This window comes from Trifolium pratense, linkage group LG2 (assembly GCF_020283565.1).
Source record: "Trifolium pratense cultivar HEN17-A07 linkage group LG2, ARS_RC_1.1, whole genome shotgun sequence".
In the NCBI taxonomy this organism is placed as follows: domain Eukaryota; kingdom Viridiplantae; phylum Streptophyta; class Magnoliopsida; order Fabales; family Fabaceae; genus Trifolium; species Trifolium pratense.
In genome coordinates, this window is record NC_060060.1 from 33,517,306 (window position 1) to 33,533,938 (window position 16,633).

The window sequence follows — 16,633 nt, forward strand, 5'->3', positions numbered from 1 at the left end:
AATAAAAATTGTGTCAATAATTTATCTTTTTCCCATCTTTATCAATAATAATTCCAAATAATGTAATATTAACCAAACATTATTTCCTCGAAATATTATTCCTGTGAGTAAAATTAACCATCTTGAAACAAATGTTCCCCAATAGTTCAGTTGGTAGCTACATATTATTGGATGAGTTGAAATTCAAACTTAATTTTTTCGGTTCTTCGTACTTGTAGTATGAATCTAATTAACTATTGGGCTATTTGACAAAAATAGTGTTAACACTCTAATTTTTTTTTTTTTTTTGGCTTTCACCACCAGTTTAATCTGGTTCGGTGATCATTTCTGGCATCAAGTGGTTCTAGCCCCCTCTCGATCGCAGTTGTGGGGGATCGAATCGTGGTCATCCCTACCAAGTTCAACGTCAATCATCACTAAACCAACTAACGATTGATTAACACTATAATTTTCAATATAAAAGTTTTGTTGCTCCGGTAATCAAGAGTATCAAAGTTTGTTGATAGAATTTGATTTAAAATAAGTAAAGTTTAACCAACAATTATTTATATAATATTTTATTATATATCTAATAAAATCTATTATTTTACTAAATCATTTAATTATATTTTAAAATCTATGATACAATACAACAAATAAGTAGTAAACTGATTTTCTCCTCGATTATTGTTGAGATGAATTTTTTTGTTGTGGTTAATATGATCATGTCTCGAATCTCCATTTGTTCCCTTATCTTTTTATGACTACCTACCGAGAACTGAATATACTAAAATTGCGAGATCAAACATATTTATCGAGAAGTTAGTCCTTATGTCAATTGTCTATTGTCTTGGTGGATCTTGATCATAGCGGTGAGCTTAATTTGATAGAGTTCTCATTTCTCCAATAGCAAAGCTGCTTGGGACTATGGCATATCATAGTCTTGCTCACTCTCCCGTTCTTTTATTATCCAATTCATTCATATGACAATGATGTCTTTCAAGTGACAAATATGATGTATGGATGGACAATTTTTTTAAGGATCCTACAAACGTTTATATTAGAGCAAGCACATCGGTGCTTTTTAGCATGAAAAGAAACGCTCTTTGTCAGAGCATATGGATAATTGAAAGCAATCCATCGTTGCTAAAGTGAAAAGGCAATGCTTTGTTTACCAACGGTTACAAACTGACACATGGGTCATGACTAGTGCAAATGAATTAATTAAATATTGAAGGCTCAAATGCAACGGCTATATCCCATTTTATTTTAAAAAAATTTGAATCATGTTTGGTATAAATAGATATCTCACTTCATTATTTTTTTCATTCACATCTAGTCTTAACTATTTATTCTATCTCTTTTAAATTATTTTTTTCACATTTAATTTGACAATGAACCCCAATTACCATAATTCTTGGTCAAATTATATACAAAATAGTGGCAATTCTTCTCATATTCCAAATCTACAAAATAGTGGCAATTCTTCTCATATCTCAAATCAACAAAACTCATGCTTTGGAAATGCACCTTTTAACCCAAATCCAACTTTTAACCCGAATTTTCAAAATTCTCCTTTTATTCCAAATCTACAAATTAACCCACACTTTGGAAATTATCCATATCAATTAACTAACCCCACTATGCTTCATGGGATTCAAATGAGTAGTAGTGGCATGCAATCAAATGATCAAGTGCCTGAAACACCACAGTTTTGCACTCAATGTGGGTTGGAAACTATTAACCTTGGTGAAGAAGTTGGATCAATGGTTGTTAAGACGCCAAAAACAAGATTCCAACCAAAGGAAGATGAAGTTCTCATTCAATCATGGCTCAACAGTTCAAAGAATGCAATTATTGGGATTGATCAAAAAGGAGAAAGTTTTTGGAAGAGGATTGGTGAAGCTTATAACAAGTGTCGCGACAAAAAGTATATAGAAAGAAAATCAATGGCACTAAAAGGTCGATGACACAAAATAAATCATGCAATTCAAAAATTTGTTGGGTGCTACAAACAAGCTGTGACTACACAAAAAAGCGGGAGCTGTGAGAGTGACATTATTTTAGCTGCAAAACAAATATATTACCAAGATGAACATGAAAAAAATCATATTTGAAGATGCATGGAGACTATTGAAGAATGAAGACAAATGGCTTGGGGGTGAAACAGAACCTTCTACAAAACGAACGAAGAATTCAACTTCAGGAGCATATTCATCATCTTCTAACCCACAGACACCAACGAGTAGCGAATATAATCCACCATCACCTACTTCGTTACGTCGTCCAATGGGTCAAAAGGCGGCCAAAAGGAAGGAGAAAGAAAAGCTTGTGGAAAAGTTTATGCCTTTGGAAAAAATTGATGATTTGCAAGATGACTTAAAAAAAAAAGTTTGCATAATATCGGAGTTTTCGCGTAATTGGACACGTCTTGAGGAAGAAAGACTTGAGATGGAGAGGGAAAGCAAATGAATCATCTCCAAATAGAAAGCAAATGAATAATATCGGAGTTTGAAAATACTCTCAAAGGATACATCAAATATGAATCATCTCCAAATAGAAAGCAAATGAATAATCTCCAAATACGTCGCCAAACAAAGCTTGTAGTCTTGTACTATTAAAAGCCATTTTTACCCTTTCTTACACAACATGGCCAAATTAAAGCCATTAGGATCACAAATGTTCAATCCACTTTGCTCTTTAGTGAGCGTTAGCTTGTTTTACTTTAGCTAATTGATATTATGACCTCCATTTATATTTGAACTCCAGTAGAAAGTGTTACCATCCTCTCCTATAGAATAAGAGAAGAGAAAAATACTTATGCAATACGAAGAAATGGATTCAGCCAACACTTTAATAAAAATCTCTTTTTCAGCATGAAAAATGGATCTAGACTTCAAAATCCATATTTTCTTTCATTATTTTTCAAATACTCCCATGTTACAACCAACCATTGAAGGGATGCAAAGTATTTTTCCTACCTATTACTTCATATTTTTGGTTAAGGATCCTACCTATGCTGAGGATATATTTTGGCCAAGATTAACATTTTTGCTGAAACATACTGGATATGTTTTACATAAGTTTACAAAATTTCGTATTAGGTGTCCCACAAACTTCTAAAATGACGTGACATCGTTGGTGTAAATTTTTTTGACATATGTATCTAATAATATATTGACACATCATATAATATATTTTAAAACACATACGTATTACGTTTATTAAATTATGTGACAACGTGTATTATTAATGCATGTACAATAAATTTACACTTACATGTAACAATTAAACTCTATTTTTTTTTCCTCTTTTGAGTGAAACGTTGGAAACACAGTATTTTCCATTCAATCTTTCATAATTATTTTTCTTTTCTTGCAGTCATTTTCCACCCCCATTTGCTGAAATTCTCAACACATTTTAATCCATTTTTTCCTACTAATCACAATATTTTAATTTCAGTTTAAGTTTGAATAATTCCAATTGAGCATTGAATTTGAATGTTTGGTAGATCAATTGTTAGAGAGGTGGATCCAACAAGGCTACAGCAAAACTTTTGAGAATTGGTCGGTCCTAGTAGACCCCACAAGCACATCGTAGCCGCCCGTGATGACGTGGTATTGATGGAAAGTAACCTCAAAAAGCACATCACAAGAAATGGACGGCTGAGAGTGAGAATTTCGGTGGATTCTCATACAAAAAAGGTCATGTCTATTGTCTATTGAGTAAGTATACTATTATTCTCTTCGGTAATTATTATTAAAAAAAAATTACATTTTAAATTTATTGAAAAATTTATTTATCTAGTTTATAAGATAGATTAAATACATTAATTTTTTCTTGTCGAGTAGTCTAATGGCTAAAAAATTCACCTTAAAGTGTTCCGGGTTCGAACTCGAACTCATACACATATAGACACATTAGTTTTTAATGAATATAAAAACTGTTTTGTTTTGCTTATAATAATAACTAGATGGATTAGATTATTTTTCATCTCTCTATATTGTTTTTAAATAAGTGTCGATTATTTCAATATCTAAAAATAGTCATTATTTTTGTTAAATGTTTTTTAAGTTGGTAATTATGTTAACATCCATTTATAAATTCATATTTTTATTTACTTTAGATAATATCTGAAATTCCCAGCTTTTGTCGAGTTCGTATGTTTATATTCACTTTTTTAATCAAATAGCCACTGTCTTTAAATTGACTACTAACCACGTGATACATCAATTGTACGATGTCATTGTACACGCTACACTTCACAATTTACATCAACATATTTAATAGTATTTGAATGCGGATGTTAATAACAAGCTAGATTGAGTAGCATTTTACAAATAAAGTGAATAATTTTAAACATCAAAAGAGTTAGAGATTAATTCGAGAGCAAATTACAAAAATAAGACTATCTTAAAGGTTTGTTAAAAAGTTGGGTACTTGTAGTGGGGGTGATGCCAAGCTTTGGGGTGGTTGTGTTGTGAAGGTTTGAATATGGCATGGGAGCTTGGTTACAAACATGTAGGCTTTGTTTGGTTTGAAGGAAAGAAAACGGAATGAAGGAAAATTATGGAAACCGATTGATGATTTTGAACAAACTCTAGTCTAAGTTCATTCATTAGTTTTTCGTAATTTTATTTCATTCCACTCAACCAAACGAACCCGTAGAGCTGCATATGGATGCATATTTTGTGGTCAAAACAATTAACAGGGAGACCGTGATGCAGGCATAAAGTTGGATCTATACAAGAGAATATAGAGGAAGCTAGAGTTTGAATGAGATATTTAAGTTAGTAATACTTACACTGAGACCAACTTACGCGATTGACTTGCTCATGTTGGGAGCAATTTGGGTTCTACTATGATTGTTTATGAGTCCCATTTGGCGCTAATTCGTCATCTTGTTATAGCTAATCGAACTAGTGTTTCAAGCCTGATTTATGTAGTAATCTTTTTTTTTTGGGCTTAGGCCCTCCATTTCATAAAAGAAATAAAAATATCATAAATTCGATAAGGAATTTAACATAGAAGTATTATTTTAAAAAATTGTGTATTTAACTTTTTAAAAATCAAAATGTTATAATTTTCAATACAAAAATTATAAATTGATGATATTAACTCGATGATACTATATATTAAATAAGGTACCGTGTCATCAATTTCAATACCTTTATGTCATTGAACTCCCATAATAAAAAAAGGAAAATGCTAAACAGTGTCCCGGGACACTAGTTAAGCATGTTAAAATAGGAATTTTGTCTCGAAATGCGTGCATTCAATGCCTCAAAAGTATAAAAAGTTGTCTTTTCAATATAAATTTTATTTTTTATTTCCTTTTTAGGTAAGCTTAACAAGTGCCCCGGGGGCACTGTTTAGCATGACCCATAAAAAAAAGTATGGATCATTAATATATGATACTTTATTTTTTGCTAGTGCGAAATTTCGAACCAAATAACTCTAGGTTGCAAAGTGACTCCTCAACCAAGTGGCTAACCGGAAACATGCATAAGATACTCTATTTGATATTCTTAGAACATGTGTTAACAATATCCTAAAAAATAAAAATAATGGTGTACTCGTTTTTTTATTTGCTGTTTGGTTTCATAAAATAGTCCATTTTCCTTCCCCGATATTTTCCACACTATTCTCTCGCATCTTTCTTTCCCTTTCTTTTCGGCATAGGTTTTATCATAAACCCAAACACATGATAATCGCATTTGTCCAAATTGAAAAAGTTCATTTGCATTTGAGTTTCATTTGACTCTCATTTACCTCCTTTCATATATAAAACCCTTCTTCTCTGACACACTTTCCCGTAACAACACTTCCCACACTCGTTGCTTCTGCCGCTGCTCCACCGCTCACCGAATCATTTCCCCTGCAAATCCCGCGTCTTCCGTTCTAACAAGGTTCGTTTCGATCATCAATACTTCGAATCTTCGATTCGCGTTTTTATCTCATTTTTTCATCATTTTTTGTTTTCCGTTTACTTAGTCTTCTCTGTTTCTAGATCGGTAAACTTTTGATGTGTTTTCTAGATCGAGAATTTTACTACTAGTTGCTCTTGCTGATCTGGATCTACTATGTAGCTGTACTGATCTTGTTTGTATAGATTCGAATTTGATTAATCTGTGCTTAATTTTGTTTTAAGCTGCTTTTTGATGCATCTGGATTTGATTTTTGATAATTTTTTCATGCGATTCTTAGTTGATCAAACTTGTTTAGCTTTCATTATTTTTGATCTGTGTTTATCTTTATTGATTTTGCTATGCATGTTTCCGATCTGTTGATTTTGTTGATGTTTTTCATTTTATATGCATAGAAATGATGGAATATTGATGGACGTATCAGTTTTTGTTCGAAGGAAAAATGGAATCATGATTCATATTAATTGATCTGTTTTGCATGATTTTTGATCATCACACATTCTTTAATTTTGGTTTAATTGTTTTTACTTGATCCTTTTTTGATGCATAGTAATTGATCTCTTTTGGTTCTTTCTGTTGTACAGGTTTTGAAAAATGGCTGATGCTGAGGACATTCAACCCCTTGTTGTTGACAATGGTACTGGAATGGTTAAGGTTAGTGAATGTGAATTTGATCTGCAATGGTACTGGAATACACGATTGTTTAGTTTATGCTTTGTTTGTATGATATTAAGGACAATGTCATTCATGTTGTTTATCTTGTCATATGTTTGCAGGCTGGTTTTGCAGGAGATGATGCTCCTAGGGCCGTGTTCCCAAGTATTATTGGGCGACCTCGTCATACTGGTGTAATGGTTGGGATGGGTCAGAAGGATGCTTATGTGGGTGATGAAGCTCAGTCAAAGAGGGGTATTCTCACATTGAAGTATCCTATTGAGCATGGTATAGTTAGCAACTGGGATGATATGGAAAAGATTTGGCATCACACATTTTACAATGAGCTTCGTGTTGCTCCTGAAGAACACCCCGTGCTTCTTACTGAGGCACCACTCAATCCCAAGGCCAACAGAGAAAAGATGACCCAAATTATGTTTGAGACCTTTAATGTGCCTGCAATGTATGTTGCAATTCAGGCTGTCTTGTCTCTGTATGCCAGTGGACGTACAACAGGTTTGTTTTTTTGGATGATTTTAGTTCTGCTAAATTGTAATCATGTGTTTTCAATTGGACTAGTTCACTTATTTTATTTCTTAACAATGCTGTGAGTTGGCTAAGTTTGTGTCTGATTAAAATGTTGCAGTCTTCAACTTTAGATGTACATGTCTTGAAACTTTTGGAAGCTGGTTGTAACTTTAAATTCTATATGATTTGGTTTTGTTTATATAACATATTTCATGGCATAATTCCACATGTACAAGGATGACAATGTCAATACGTGGAATTTTACACTGATTTGTTTGGACTAGCTTATAACGTTATTTCCTTCCTGATTTGAATTGTTTGTTGTATATAGGTATTGTGCTTGATTCTGGTGATGGTGTGAGCCACACAGTGCCAATATACGAAGGGTATGCTCTTCCGCATGCAATTCTTCGGTTGGACCTTGCTGGGCGTGATTTAACAGAGTACTTGGTCAAAATTCTTACCGAGAGAGGATACTCCTTCAGTACCTCTGCTGAGAAGGAAATTGTCCGTGATGTGAAAGAGAAATTAGCATATGTGGCCCTTGATTTTGAACAAGAAATGGAGACTACCAAGAGTAGCTCTGCTGTGGAGAAGAGCTATGAGTTGCCTGATGGACAAGTCATTACAATAGGTTCTGAGAGATTCCGTTGCCCTGAAGTACTCTTCCAGCCTTCACTAATTGGTATGGAAGCTACTGGAATTCATGAAACTACATACAACTCTATCATGAAATGTGACGTGGATATCAGGAAGGATCTATATGGAAATATTGTGCTTAGTGGAGGTTCTACTATGTTCCCTGGAATCGCTGATCGTATGAGCAAGGAAATTAGTGCTCTTGCTCCAAGCAGCATGAAAATCAAGGTGGTTGCACCTCCCGAGAGGAAGTACAGTGTCTGGATTGGTGGTTCTATCTTGGCATCACTCAGCACCTTTCAGCAGGTTTGGACCCACGCTTTCTCAATTGTTTTATTATTTACTTTTTTTCATGTCATAATCAGCCGAATTGACCATTTTATGGAACTCATTCATGTGGTGTTTTCTGTGTTATTTTTTATGCAGATGTGGATCTCCAAGGGTGAATATGATGAATCTGGTCCAGCTATCGTTCACCGAAAGTGCTTCTAAGTTGTTCAAGTTCCGATGGATGCTGATCAAATTCTAAAGACACCTAGTCTTGTGCCATGTTTCAGTCAAGTTTGGTTGACTTATTTGATGATGCTTTGCTTTGGGTTTTCAATAGAAATATATCTAGTTTAATGAATGGATTTGTAAGTTAAATATGTTATATGTTTCTTCTTTAGGTCCTTGAAAGCCAGACTATTTTTATGCAATTGGCGGGATGGTATTTGAACTTTGTAGGTTCTGTTTGGTTTGATTTTCATTTTATTTGTTTTTCATGCTGGCCATGAATTTAGGTGCCTCAAGTTAGGAGGAGGATAAGTTTCAGCATATTTTTCTCCCATAAGGGGATTTTTGAGTCATTTCTGTTTATATTTATTTTATGCTTAGTTGGTTTTCAGGTTTGCAGTGCAATTTCAGTTTTTTTGTATGATTAAGACTATGTTGGGTAAATTTTATCTGAATGAGGTGATGTTCTTTTAGGTGTGTTTGATTGCATTTTTGTGGGATCGTGTTTTTACCTTTCTTCTAATTCAGTGAGGCAAAAAGTAATCTGATTTAAAAATGCAAGTAACATGTTCTGTTAGTATAGTTTCCTTAAAAAAAAAATAGATTTGTTTCATGGCAAAAAACGTGTCTATAGCAGTTCCTGTGAGCCCTCTTATTCACTGACCCCTTTATTCTTAGTATTGGGATTATCCGTAATATGACAATTAGACAATTTAGACTCATACCTAGAATATATCCGTAAAATATAGATGTGGTGGGCATAGGCACGAGTAATTGTTCAAAATATATATTTTTCGTTTTTTTACTTACGGATATGAGTGATATAACAATGAATTTGAAAAACAAACTTTTCCTAATTTGAAAAGGTTAACACAAATATTTTATAAGTTAAAAGTAAAAGCTACTCATACACTTGCTAGAGTAGCTAGCATAGCCGCTATATTGAAATTTTGTTTATTAATGAAATTTTGTTTATTAATGAAATTTTGAGTTAGTTATTGTGCAAATAAAATAAAATGAAAACATATACCAAAAATAAATAAATAAATAAATAAAATGAAAACATATTTAGGGTTGGAGCAGTGAAGTTAGGTGGCTAATAATATTTATGTATCAATGCAATGCGACTATTTATATAGTATTATTGTGTCCACATTATTAATTTATTATACTAATTATTAATAAGAATGCTAATCATTGTCTTACAAGTATTGATTTTAATAAAAATACTAATTATTGTCTTACGAGTATTGATTAAGAAATCAAAATAAATTATTTCGGTTAACATTTTTGCATGTACTCTTTCCTCGCTGTGTCTATCAAGTAGGGATGTCAATGAGTATCCATGGGCGCGGATAGTATGATATCCGTGTCCACTCCATTAGATAAATATGATATCCGTATCCACTCCCTATCCGTGCGGGTATCCACTAAGCGAGTAATCCGCAGATTTTTAGGTATCCGCGGATATTAACAAATATCTATAGATGATAAGTTTTTTTAAATTTTTTTTTTAATTACCTAAAATTTCTTAAAAGAAGTAAAAAAAACACATAATAATATTTATACATTTCACTTTCAATTTAACAACAATGTCACCACATTCATTTTTCTTCTTTTTACCAAAACTTAATATAATATCCATATATTTTTCTTTAAAAGAATAATATACATACATTTCTAACTAAAATAAATTTCATTACAAAGTTATGCGAAATATAAAAGCCTCTTTTCTATTTAATAACTAAGGATATTTAAGTAATTTTATTATTTCTTAGCGGGTACGGATATCCGCGGGCGTGGATACCATTAAATCCGTATTCATATCCATTAAGTATCAGGTAATTAAAATATCCATTTATTTCATCCGTGTATATCCATTAAATTATCCGCCCTATATCCATGGCGAATTTTATCCGCGGATATTTGCGGGTGTGGATATTTTTGCCATCCCTACTATCAAGACAAGCTCTATTTTACCAGAGGAATCATATGGTTTTGATACATAAGATTAGAAGTAACTTTGTATAAAAAGTATTGTAATTATAAATAATAACTTATACTGTTTTTTTTCATGTTATAATCTTGATTTTACTTATTAAAAGTTTGTTTTTTTCTCCTATAAGTTATTTAAAAATTTACAATCCAACTAAAATAGTTAGTCTTTTTTTCTTCCTAATAACGAAAATTGGTAGTCTAATTACATTTTAGATCGGGTGTTTAAAGTTGCAACTTAAATTTTTTCACTCCTTTTAAAAAATGTGTTCTACTAGAGTCGGACACTAATTCTATTCCACAAGTTGAGCGCGCTATGAGTCATACACACTCGTTGATTATCTATTTAATTACATCCACTATATATGGAATCTATATATATAATTCCTAGATAGTTCTCCTACTATCCATCTTAACCCTAATCCACATCACCCATTTACATCAAATTAAATCACACAATAACGTCACATCACTTTCTTATATTATATCATTTTCATCTCTTTTTTTTTTCACATCACTTTCTTATATTATATCATTCTCATCTCTATTTTTTTTTTATATTATATCAATCTCATAATAAATAATAAAGAATTATGATTCTCCAATTATCCAAAAATTGATGTCACAAGATGTTACAATTTTCTACATTATTATTGAATTCTACCTCTCCAATTATCCAAAAATTGATGTCACAAGATGTTACACTCTTCTACATTATTATAACATTTCTTAGTGACAATGAAGATGAACATAGTTGGATTCTCTTTCAACATTTATCCCATTTAAATGTCAACCGTTTTCATAGAAACAACAAAGAGTTTATAATTTAGTCACAAAAAAAAAAATATGAAGAGTGTATACATTATTGACTTAATTACATTATAATTTTAGAGAAGAGTGAATGTTATGCAAAAAGTTAGGTTATGAGATTGAAATATATAATAACCATTAGCATTATCATATTTCATTCAATTTTGATGGTCTGTACTCATTCTCTATAATATAGGTATATATATTGGTTGGAGGAAGTGATAAGTACATCACTTTTATATTATTATTATTATTATTATAATTTTCATTTTATAATACTTATTGTTACAATTTATACGAATAATTTTTCAACATTAGAATATAAAATATTACATAACACTTGTGCATCGCACGGGTGTGGGACTAGTCTCACACCCGTGCGATGCACAGGTATTATGTGGTATTTTATGTTATAATGTTGAAAAATTATTCATATAAATTGTAACAATAAGTGTTGTGAAAATGAAAATAATAATAATAATAATAATAATAATAATAATAATAATAATAATAATAATAATAATAATAATAATAATAATAATAAAGTGATGTACTTATCACTTCCATAATGTGATGTAAAAAATATAATATAAGTAGTGTAAAAGAGTCGCAATGAGATTAATTCATCCATAATAACAGGTCATGATCTATGTGTTGTTCTTATCTCAGTTGTTGACAATACCTTTTATATATTATTCCAAATTCCAAATCTAAACAAATTGTGTCTTTCTTCACTGCCTTAAAATACGCACAAGCATATAAATAAATATTCTGTATCCTCCTCGTTCATATTCTCAACCCAATTCACCACTTTTCACAACAAGAAATTGTGAATTCATTCATAATGGATCATGAAGGGGATGCAAATAGAACTGATTTGATGACAATAACAAGGTTTGTTCTTAATGAGCAATCAAAGTATGCTGAATCACGTGGTGATTTCACCATCCTCATCAGTCACATTGTTCTTGGCTGCAAATTTGTTTGCTCTTCCGTTAACAAGGTACGTGTGTGTGTGATTCATTCGATCATTCATATATATTTTTTTCTCGATTGTTGCCACCAGTTTAATCTGGTTTGAATGTCAAGTTATGACGTCTAGTGGTTCTTCTAGCCTCCTCCGATCGTAGTTACGGGGATCGAAATCATTCATATTTTTTTGAAAGAGAAAATTTATAATTTCTTTTTATTTCTAATTTTTTTTTTTTGCATTGGTTTAATATTTTTATAATTTATTTTTAATGACAGGCAGGATTGGCAAAAATCCTAGGACTTGCTGGAGACACCAATGTTCAAGTCAGTTCTCTGTTTGTTTTTTAATATTTTCCTTCTTTAGTAAAAAAATATATTTTCCTTCTATATGTGTCAAAAACAAATATATTTTCCGTCTATATATATTGAGTGAAAAATAATTATTATTTTCCTTCTTTACGTGCTCATGTTCTCATGTTAATATGTGACATGTCAGTATGTCACACAATCTAATTTTTTAATCTAATTTTATAAATGGAGAATAATGTGTTTTTTTTTACATTAAAAAAAAAGCTTATTAACTGATGATATAAAAGTGGAGTGTTGTGACAAAATAATGCATCTTCATGGAATGTTTATTTTACATTGAAGATGCATTTTTTTTTCGTTGACAATAGTGAAGATGCATATTCTTAAATTCTTAAATCTATTTAATATTGTATTCTGAACTCACATTCTTTTATCCGTTAAAATTTAGGAGTCAACTTATGTTGGATAATTGGAAATGTTGCAATAACTTGAAAAAAGTTGTGATGATGATTGCACAAATAATTGTAAGGTGCATGTGGATGTACTAAATTTTAAATTCGATTAGTCCCACCGATTTATAAAGACTAAATACAACAGAGATAACTATGAATCCCCTTCAAATATAGAGAATAAAATTTGCTCAATTATTCCCGTACACCAGATACAAGAATTTCGGCAAAATTTTGGCTCACGAAAGTAACACATTGGTGCGTTTGATTCCCTAAAAAATAAGGACTGGACATGATAATTTTAGTTGTATTGTGTTTGAAAATAAAACTGTTCTTGGGACAGACAAACTGGGGGTTAAGGGATTGGACAAAAACCTAAATTCTTGTCCCCCACTAAATCATGAGACAATTTTTTGTCCTCTGTATAAGTTGTCTAAAATACCAAAATAACCTTTTGTCACGAAACATCATACAAAAACAAAATTTGTTCAACGCCTTAAACTTTATCATGTGTTGTTTTGTCTTGTGTCATGACTCATGTACTTATATTTTGAATATCAAACAGAGCCATTGTATATACACAACATCATGAAATGTATTTTTTTTGGCAACCTTCCAAATTCACATTTTAGAAATCCATCTCACAAATTCATGGAGGTCCACATAGTTTGATGACATATAGAGTACTATGTCATCAATTAACATTTCTAATTTGTTATTAACTATGGTCATAAAATTTTATCTTTTTAAGGGTGAGGAGCAAAAGAAATTGGATGTGATTTCTAATGAAGTGTTTGTGAAGGCCTTAATCAGCAGTGGACGCACGGTAAATCTACAAACTCAAATATACTTTAATAGTAACATTTTTTTAAGGTCTATTTCCATAGATTTTATTATTAATTTATTTTTTTTATAAAAAACTTTGTTATCATTTTCTTGGTATAAATTTGAGTTTTGATTAATTCACATGCATTTTATTTGGCAGTGCCTTCTTGTTTCTGAAGAGAATGAAGATGCTATCATTGTGCCACCAGCACAGCGTGGCAAGTCAGTTCCATATTTTAATTTCATTGTCAAATCAAATTACATACATATATATTGATCATATGAATATGTGCTTATAAAATTAACAAATTCCTTTTTATTTTGAAGATACCTTGTTGTGTTTGATCCTTTGGATGGCTCCTCAAACATTGACTGCGGTGTTTCAATAGGAACTGTAAGGATTTTTTTATTTTATTTTATCCGAAACTTAATTGTGTATTTTATAGGTCAAATACATCTAAGGAGTCCTTTAAATTTCATATTTGTAACGGTTACCTCCTTTAAATTTTTAGGTAAAGGTTAAGCTGTTTAAATTTTTTAAGTAATAAATAGGTCTTTTAAGTTTAAATTGTTGCACGGTTACCTTTCTGGTTAACTTCCATTACCTTGTTGCATCGTGACGATTAACGTTAACTTGCATCATGATGAGTATTTTGATGAGAAAAACATATGTTGGAGTAGATTATTTGGAAGAATAACAGTGTCATAAGTTTTTGTAGCGAAGGATAACCAGAAGGATAACAGTGCAAACTTAATAGACCTATTTATTATCTAAAAAAACTTAAAGACTTAACTGTTATAAACGTGAAACTTAAAAAACCATATGATACATTTGACCTATTTTAAATCATCAAATTAGAAATTATCATATTAATAACTAGCATTTACCTATTGCATATAGATATTTGGTATTTACATGGTGAAGGATACAAATAATGTTTCTGTTGAAGATGCATTGCAACCTGGAAGCAGTTTAGTAGCAGCTGGTTACTGCATGTATGGAAGCTCTTGCACGGTAAAAACAAGCACCAATCATGCAAATTGAATTATACTAAAAAGTTTTGAATTATACCAAAAAGTTTTTTTTGAAACTACTTGTTATTTATTTTACACCGACATTCAATAAGAATATATGATTTTTTAAATAAGCCCATTTCATAACCGTAATTTAAAAGTAATTGCAAAATGTTTGATGCGCATTGGAGGCCAGTGTAAAGGCTACTATCTTTTTGTTTTAGTTTTTAGGGTAAAATATGTTTACCTGCGACGTTTGCAAATTTCGATTTACCTCCCTATAATATTTTTTATTCTTTTTCCGATTAACTTTAATGTCAAGATTCTTAACATTACATGAGTATAATCGAAAAAGAATATTATAGGGGGTAAACCGAAATTTGCTAACATTTTATTATGAAATTGATCCATTTTTCATGTCACAAATATTTGATCCTGATTGAATAAACTGTGAAATTGTAGTTTGTGCTTAGCACAGGAAATGGAGTGAATGGTTTTACACTTGATCCTTCACTTGGAGAGTTCATATTGACTCATCCAAACATTAAGGTACATGCATTATGTTGATCTCAAATTGGTAAATAAGTTTATTAGATTTTGGCTTAGACAATTCTGAATTTTATTTGTTGTAATGTGTTATTTGAATAGATACCAAAGAAAGGAAAGATTTATTCAGTGAATGAGGGAAATGCCAAAAACTGGGATGAACCAACCACCAAGTAAGTTTTGAAGATTATGTTACATTACATAGTACTATGAAATAATTGAATTAATTTTCAAATGAGTCCTCTGATAAATTTCAATCCTTGGAATTTTGTTTCCTAGATATGTTGAAAGTTGCAAGTTTCCACAAGATGGTTCATCACCAAAATCTCTTAGATACATTGGCAGGTTTATGATTCTGAACTTTGCAAGTTTCCTTCAAATGTCTTAATTTTATCTGCTAACAAAGAATGCACAATGTAGTATGGTAGCTGATATACATCGGACATTGCTATATGGCGGTATTTTCATGTATCCTGCTGATAAGAAAAGCCCAAATGGAAAGCTAAGGTAAGACTCTAACATAGCTTTGGTATGTTTATTTCGAATTTGGTGTCAGGAGAGTTAGCAACATGATTCTCCCGTAGAAAAGTTCTATTCCTTAAGTCGTAATGTACTTGTTGACAATACATCATAACCCTATGCGAAAAATAAGACATTACATTGTCGACTCAGGAACTAGTCTCATAGGAGTTTCATATGACCTAAATTGTTGGGATGTCGTATGGCGTAATCCCATATGCAATTTTACATAAATAAATATGAGAACTCGACAAATTCTTATATCTTTTTAAAGCAATAACACATGTAATAATTATGGTTATGAAATTCGACTATGAAATCAGGGTTCTGTATGAAGTCTTTCCAATGTCATATTTGATGGAGCAAGCCGGAGGTCAAGCTTTCACCGGAAAACAAAGGGTATTACTATTTTCCTTTGCTCTATTAGATTACCTTTTTACATAAACCATGTAGTTACAACAATTCAAAGTTTAAATGAACATGAATCATATATTCTTTTGTATATTATCAAGAATCATAGTATTTGATATTTGAGCTTATAGGCCGGTTGATCAATATTTACATATGTTAGATCTCATGTTATTTTGGTTTGCAGGCACTTGACTTGGTTCCAGAGAAAATACATGATCGATCACCGATATTCCTTGGAAGCTATGATGAAATTGAGAAAATGAAAGAGCTTTATGCTGAATCTAAAGCAAATGGTGCATGAATATAAACTCAGTTTGTGTATCTTTTAATTGTTTGAGGTTCATTTCTTGGCCTTTTTGTATAAATCTTATTTGTACTATTAATCATTTCTATTGTTTTAAAGCACAAGCTTGGGCTACTTACTACATCAGAAAAAAAATTTAGTCACAATATTATGCACTTTTTGCAAAAACCAAGTTGATATCGTGTTAACTTCTCCGCATTGCGCAATGCAATGTTACTTTGGAGACACACTTACTTGAGTTTTTGATAATGTGTCGT

General features: G+C 31.4%; 2 protein-coding genes and 1 pseudogene across 3 annotated transcripts; all 3 read left to right on the forward strand.

Annotated features, from left to right (window-relative positions):
- Window positions 1-1,473: 1,473 nt before the first annotated feature.
- On the forward strand, window positions 1,474-2,451 carry LOC123904604 (annotated as a pseudogene).
- A 3,248-nt stretch (window positions 2,452-5,699) lies between these two features.
- Window positions 5,700-8,695, forward strand: LOC123910660 (actin-101-like). 2 transcript variants are annotated; one of them, XM_045961834.1, is made up of 5 exons: window positions 5,700-5,888; window positions 6,491-6,560; window positions 6,683-7,076; window positions 7,420-8,033; window positions 8,154-8,695. In XM_045961834.1, the coding sequence occupies exons 2-5, from the start codon at window positions 6,501-6,503 to the stop codon at window positions 8,217-8,219; spliced, it is 1,134 nt and encodes a 377-aa protein (XP_045817790.1). In that variant the 5' UTR covers window positions 5,700-5,888; window positions 6,491-6,500; the 3' UTR covers window positions 8,220-8,695. The 2 variants fall into 2 exon arrangements, with proteins under 2 accessions (XP_045817790.1, XP_045817789.1); XM_045961833.1 differs by having other exon boundaries at window positions 5,779-5,888; window positions 6,491-7,076.
- A 3,061-nt stretch (window positions 8,696-11,756) lies between these two features.
- LOC123910661 (fructose-1,6-bisphosphatase, cytosolic-like) lies at window positions 11,757-16,506 on the forward strand. The gene is made up of 12 exons (XM_045961835.1): window positions 11,757-12,030; window positions 12,276-12,323; window positions 13,509-13,583; window positions 13,743-13,804; window positions 13,910-13,976; window positions 14,484-14,597; window positions 15,059-15,145; window positions 15,245-15,315; window positions 15,422-15,487; window positions 15,563-15,649; window positions 15,985-16,060; window positions 16,257-16,506. Exons 1-12 carry the CDS (start codon window positions 11,872-11,874, stop codon window positions 16,371-16,373), a joined length of 1,029 nt encoding a protein of 342 aa, XP_045817791.1. The 5' UTR covers window positions 11,757-11,871; the 3' UTR covers window positions 16,374-16,506.
- The last annotated feature ends 127 nt before the right edge of the window (window positions 16,507-16,633 follow it).